At 41.8% G+C, this 6,000-nt stretch overlaps 1 protein-coding gene across 1 annotated transcript in view; it reads left to right on the forward strand.

The window, feature by feature from the left end:
- The window catches only part of CCR6 (C-C motif chemokine receptor 6), a 54,637-nt gene extending 49,059 nt beyond the window's left edge, over window positions 1-5,578 (forward strand). The window contains exon 2 of the mRNA XM_069236561.1: window positions 3,212-5,578. Within this exon, the coding sequence (XP_069092662.1) occupies window positions 3,212-4,360 (1,149 nt within the window). The 3' untranslated portion in view covers window positions 4,361-5,578. The remainder of the gene's footprint in view (window positions 1-3,211) is intronic.
- Window positions 5,579-6,000: the final 422 nt, after the last annotated feature.

Here is a 6,000-nt window from a genome sequence, read left to right on the forward strand (position 1 = left end):
CTCCTGTTCCCAGCACATGGCTCGTCATGTATCAATATTGTTGCAGCTTATACTCCAGTCAGTGCGTTTATTGTTCTCCTCCTGAGAAAGTTAGTCTTACACGCATTATACACATATTGTTACATTTACCAAGAACAGCGTCTTCTAGCAAGCAGTTCTCATGAGAAAGACTTTTAGCTACGAGCACATTTAGTCAGCGCAGTGGAAAATTACAATTTGAATTCTCTGAGCTACAGCATCCATTTTAGGACATCCTCATTCCTCACTCCTCATCCCTACTTCTCAACCGTGCTTCTTATCCATCATCCCTACTTCTCATCAATCATACATCATCACTACTTTTCATCCATCATCCCTGTTTCTCTTCCATCATCCCTACTTCTCATCCATCATCCCTACTTCTCATCCATCATATATCATCCCTACTTCTCATCCATCATCCCTACTTCTCATCCATCATCTCTACTTCTCATCCCTGCGTCTCATTCCTGCTTCTCATCCATCATCCCTACTTCTCATCCATCATCCCTGCTTCTCTTCCATCATCCCTACTTCTCATCCATCACCCCTACTTCTCACCCATCATATATTATCCCTACTTCTCATCCATCATACATCATCACTACTTCTCATCCATCACCCCTACTTCTCATCCATCATCCCTGCTTCTCTTCCATCATCCCTGCTTCTCATCCATCATATATCATCCCTACTTCTCATCTGTCATCCCTACTTCTCATCCATCATACATAATCCATACTTCTCATCCATCATCCCTGCTTCTCTTCCATCATCCCTACTCCTCATCCCTGCTTCTCATCCCTACTTCTCTTCCATCATCCATACTTCTAATCCCTCATCCCTGCTTCTCGTCCCTACTTCTCATCCATCTTCCATCATTCCTACTTCTCAGCCATCATCCCTACTCCTCATCCATCATCCCTACTCCTCATTCCTCATCCCTCAGTCATACCAACACATTTTCAGTTTTGGGAAACACACCTTCACACTGATTGGTTGGGAACAGCCAATCAGAGTTATGAGAGAGAGCTGCATTCTATTTCAATGAAAAACAGCCTCCTCATTGCACATGGTGGGTGAAGAGGGAGGAGAGGAAATGCAACTGTGTGTTTGTTTCCAGTGAATTCAAGGCTGCACAATATTTCATTTTATTTAACTCAGTGTTTTTCTGTTTGCACAGGCCTCTGCGGAAAGCTCTGCTGGTTTGGGAAATACAAGGAGTGCACAGCCTGGGCCATAAATCAGCTCTTGGATAAAGGGTTACACAGGTGATCTGCAGTTCAACCGAAAACCTTTCTGGTTTCAGTTTCATATGTAGAAAGAAAATGTTTAAAATCAACTCTGGTGACAGTGCAATCCAATTCATCCAAACCTTTTCTGGTTTCATTTTTATTTGTAACAAATAAAATGTTTACATCTGAGGCTGCTTTTATCTCTGAGAGCTGTTTTTTTTTCTAAAACCAGAAAGATTTTCGATGAACTGTATAACCCTTTCTCCAAGAGCTGATTTATGGCCCTAGCTGTGGGCTCCTTGTATTTCCCAAACCAGCAGAGCTGTAAGAATGCAGCTCTCTCTCATAACTCTGATTGGCTGTTCCTAACCAATCAGTGTGAAGGTGTGTTTCAAAAAACTGAAAATGTGTCGGTATGACTGAGGGATGAGGAATGAGGAGTACAGAGGATGGATGAGGAGTAGGGATGATGGCTGAGGCATGAGAAGTAGGAATGATGGAAGATGGATGAGAAGTAGGGATGAGAAGCAGGGATGAGGGATGAGAAATAGGGATGATGGAAGAGAAGTAGGGATGAGAAGCAGGGATGAGGAGTAGGGATGATGGATGAGAAGTAGGAATGATGGATGAGAAGTAGGGATGATGGATGAGAAGTAGGGATGATGGATGAGAAGTGAGAAGTAGGGATGATGTATGATGGATGAGAAGCAGGGATAAGGGATGAGGAGTAGGGATGATGGATGAGAAGCAGGGATGATGGAAGAGAAGCAGGGATGATGGATGAGAAGTAGGGGTGATGGATGAGAAGTAGGGATGATATATGATGGATGAGAAGTAGGGATGATGGAAGAGAAATAGGGATGATTGAAGAGAAGCAGGGATGATGGATGAGAAGTAGGGATGATGGATAAGAAGCAGGGATGAGAAGTAGGGATTATGGAAGAGATATAGGGATGACAGATGAGAAGTAGGGATAATATATGATGGATGAGAAGTAGGGATGATGGATGAGAAGCGGGGATGAGAAGTAGGGATGAGGAGTGAGGATGTCCTAAAATGGATGCTGTACTGAGCAGACATTTAATTAATCAGTTCAGAAATACATCTTGACATGAGGCCGGGCAACTAGGCCAAGACCTCCGCTAAATTAAGGCCTACAATTATTAAAGCAAATACATAATGCATAATCCTTAATATGACATATTACTACATTAATGAAACAAAAGCTCCATATTTCATATTAATAAGTCATTAATAAGTATACTTTGTGAACATTGACGGCCACTCATGTGGACACATTTTCAAATACATGCCTTATTTTTCTCTATATTATTACATTTTCTACGCAAATCCATTACACAGAATACATGAATAATCATTAACAAATTGTTAAAAACACCTGCTTCAGCAGGGAAGTGGCCTCTCCACCCATAAGGACTGGCTGTGGTTGCTATGGATTAACTTTACGCTCTGATTTTATGAATAGCTAAAAATATTAATGTTACTCAAAAGTGCAAGAATTAAGTTACACATGTAAATTACTCGCCAGTGTAACTTACCTAACTAGACCCACACGTCTGAAATCCATGAATGATAAGTTTTGTTTTGTAATTGCCTTTTTCACAATTTTTACCATAAAATATTAGAGTTGATGGTCAATTCTTGATCAGATAGTCATAACTTTTGATGGACATCACATGTTAATTGATACATATTCAGAACACGTTATATTGTGAGACTTTTACACATCTTAGGTCTAACTAAAAAACTAGAGTTATTTAAATCATAAAACACTGAAGCAGTTTAAAGATGTACATTTTATCTGTTTTATTCGAGTTATCCGCAGGAACAGTTCAATAAACACAGATAGTCGGTCTTATGTGTACTGCTGTGTACAACATGCAAGTAAACTGTGGGTAATGTTGCACAGTATAACTCACTGTTATTTTCCTTTTCAGGAAGCCGAGATGAGCTTTCCGCCTGCAGTATACGATGAAACATCAAGTTTAGGCACGCATGCTACATATCCAGAATATTCAGATGTATATGAACATTATCCAATTGAGGATTATGATTCGAATTCGTTTCCGTGTAACAAAGAGGAGATAAGGACATTCTCAAAACTGTTACTGCCTGTTGTTTATTCTTTAATCTGCATCGTAGGGCTCGTGGGTAATATTTTCGTGGTGCTGACTTTCACGTTTTATAAGCGAACCAAGTCAATGACAGATATATACCTTTTAAATATGGCCGTAGCAGACATACTGTTTGTTCTGACACTACCGTTCTGGACAGTGTATCGCTCCAAAGAATGGATCTTCGGTAATTTCATGTGCAAACTTGTCCAAAGTGTCTACAAAATCAACTTTAACTGCAGCATGCTGCTACTGGCGTGCATAAGCATTGATCGATATATCGCTATTGTGCAGGCCACACGGTCATTCCGATGTCGAGCAATGATGCTGACATACAAGCGAATCATATGCGTGTTTGTGTGGATATTCTCAGTCCTGCTCTCCAGTGTAACCTATGCCTTCAATACAGTCTACCAACACAACAACATCAACGGAGCCAAATGGGTCTGTGAACCCAAATACACGCTAGGGGCGGCCGCGACATGGAAAATACTAAGCTGGAGTACTCAAGTTGTTTTGGGGTTTTTCCTTCCTTTTCTAATCATGGTTTTTTGTTATTCCTTGATTGTTAAAACCCTACTGCAAGCGCACAATTCTCAAAGGCACAAGGCCATACGTGTTGTCATCGCAGTTATGGTTGTATTCCTGGTTTGTCAAATACCCTACAATATCGTGATCATGGTAAACGCAGCAAAACTGTCCAATGGTTGCGCCGCTGAAAAACGATTGGCCTATGCTCAAGTGATCAGTGAAGCGTTGGCCTTTCTCCACTGTTGCTTAAATCCCGTGCTCTATGCTTTTGTGGGGGTGAAGTTTAGAAATTACTTTCTGAAGATCATGCGAGACATCTGGTGCCTGAGCAAGAAGTACGTCACAGGGAGAACCTCTTTAAGGTTATCTTCTGATGTCTATCTTTCTCGGGGGACCAGCCAGATCTACGAGGATAGGCACATCTCATCTTTTACCATGTAAACGCTCTGCAGTTACAGCAATGCTTCTGCTCCCAGCGAAACCAAGAGGTTTTGAGCCCAGTGAAAACGACAGTAGTTAGCTTTGTTTGCTGCGGACAATCTGTTATTTATCTGTTCAGTACTCACTAGGCAAAAAAAAAAAAAAAAATCTGAAAACTGAGAATGCCTGTGCGATATGCCTACAAATGTATTGTGTTCACCAGAGCGGTTCCTTCTAACCCAAATTCCATTTTTAGGTGCAGCCTACCAGGCAGCCGAGCCCTCTGGTTGAAAAAGGTGCATTTTCAGCTTACCAAGATTTTACTGGGGCTTAATGCCCACCCATTGCTTATAATTGATTGAATATATTTTCACTCATTTCCTTGCTTTTCATTCGATGGTTTAATTCCCCTGGAGCCTAACCTCTTTACTTCTGTCCTTCCACTGGTAATTTTTGGGAACTACTCATTTTCTTTTGCTTATGTACTGCACAGCAGTGCATGTGGTTTTCAACTGAGTCCCTCGCCAGCTGTGACTGGTGATATTTGAATGTGATGGGGCACACACGTTAGGGATGACTTTTAAGTATCAAGCACTGCATTTTCTTTTACGTTTGCCTTTTTATAATTTTGAAAAGAGGGTACCTCTCATAATGGGGACGCCACTACACCCATTTGTACAGAATCATCATTATTCTGAGCACCCTGTAAGAAACTCACATTGTCTTCAGTCACAGCTCAAGAGCTCTTGGTCGTTGCCTTTTACAAACATGCGGTGCAACTCAGTTCAAAAGTAGCATGTGCTGTACAAGAGTAATGTGATATATGAAAAAATATACAGAAACAACATTCTGGAAGCAGCCAACACTTTTAGGGAATGCAACTATGCAAGATTAAGTAAAACATGCAATACAAACAGGAATTCAATTTTTGACCTTAACGTTTTGAAGTCCCAGTTAAATGTTAAAAATGTTAACATTTATTTACCTTAATTGCCAGCTCTTGTCTCCACCATTGCATCCTCAAACACGGAGAGCACTTTCTTAGCTGCCCTTTTACTTGTTCTTAAAAGACTGTGCCCTTTGGAAATCTGAAGGACTGTCAGAGAGGCCCAGAGGTAGCTGTTGCTGCAAGGGATGGCAGTTTCTGCAGCTTTGTACAAGTGCTCTTTCTAAAGTCAGCCCTCCTGCCTCTCCTCGCCTCTCCCTGACAAAGAACTCTGTCCCTGACTCAGAGTTCAGTTTTCTCACCACAATAAGATATGTCTCGGGCCCTTTCCATGCAGTCGGCATGTCTAGTCCAGCATGTGAGATCGATACCCTGTGTGCGGGGTCCCAGAGCAGAGCCAAGTAACCTAACTAATCCAAGAGCTGCTCTCATGTTATCCGAAATAGTAATCAGCATGAGAGAAGCAGCAGGATTAGTTATAGCAGGCTAAGCTTGTGCTTCTTTTGAGACTGGAAGGCCGTGTCTGCATTCCACCCTTGCTGTGGGAGAGGTATGAAGCACGTATGTCATCTATGACAACCTCCTCCTGTATAACCCACCCAGTGCCACAATCTACGACCAACCCAGCACCCCAGAACCCACCCAAATCATCCACAGCTGGTCCACGCTCACCACAGAAGAGACTGAAATCATCATGAAGAGCATTCACTGCGGA

This window comes from Pleurodeles waltl, chromosome 5 (genome assembly GCF_031143425.1).
Source record: "Pleurodeles waltl isolate 20211129_DDA chromosome 5, aPleWal1.hap1.20221129, whole genome shotgun sequence".
NCBI lineage: Eukaryota > Metazoa > Chordata > Amphibia > Caudata > Salamandridae > Pleurodeles > Pleurodeles waltl.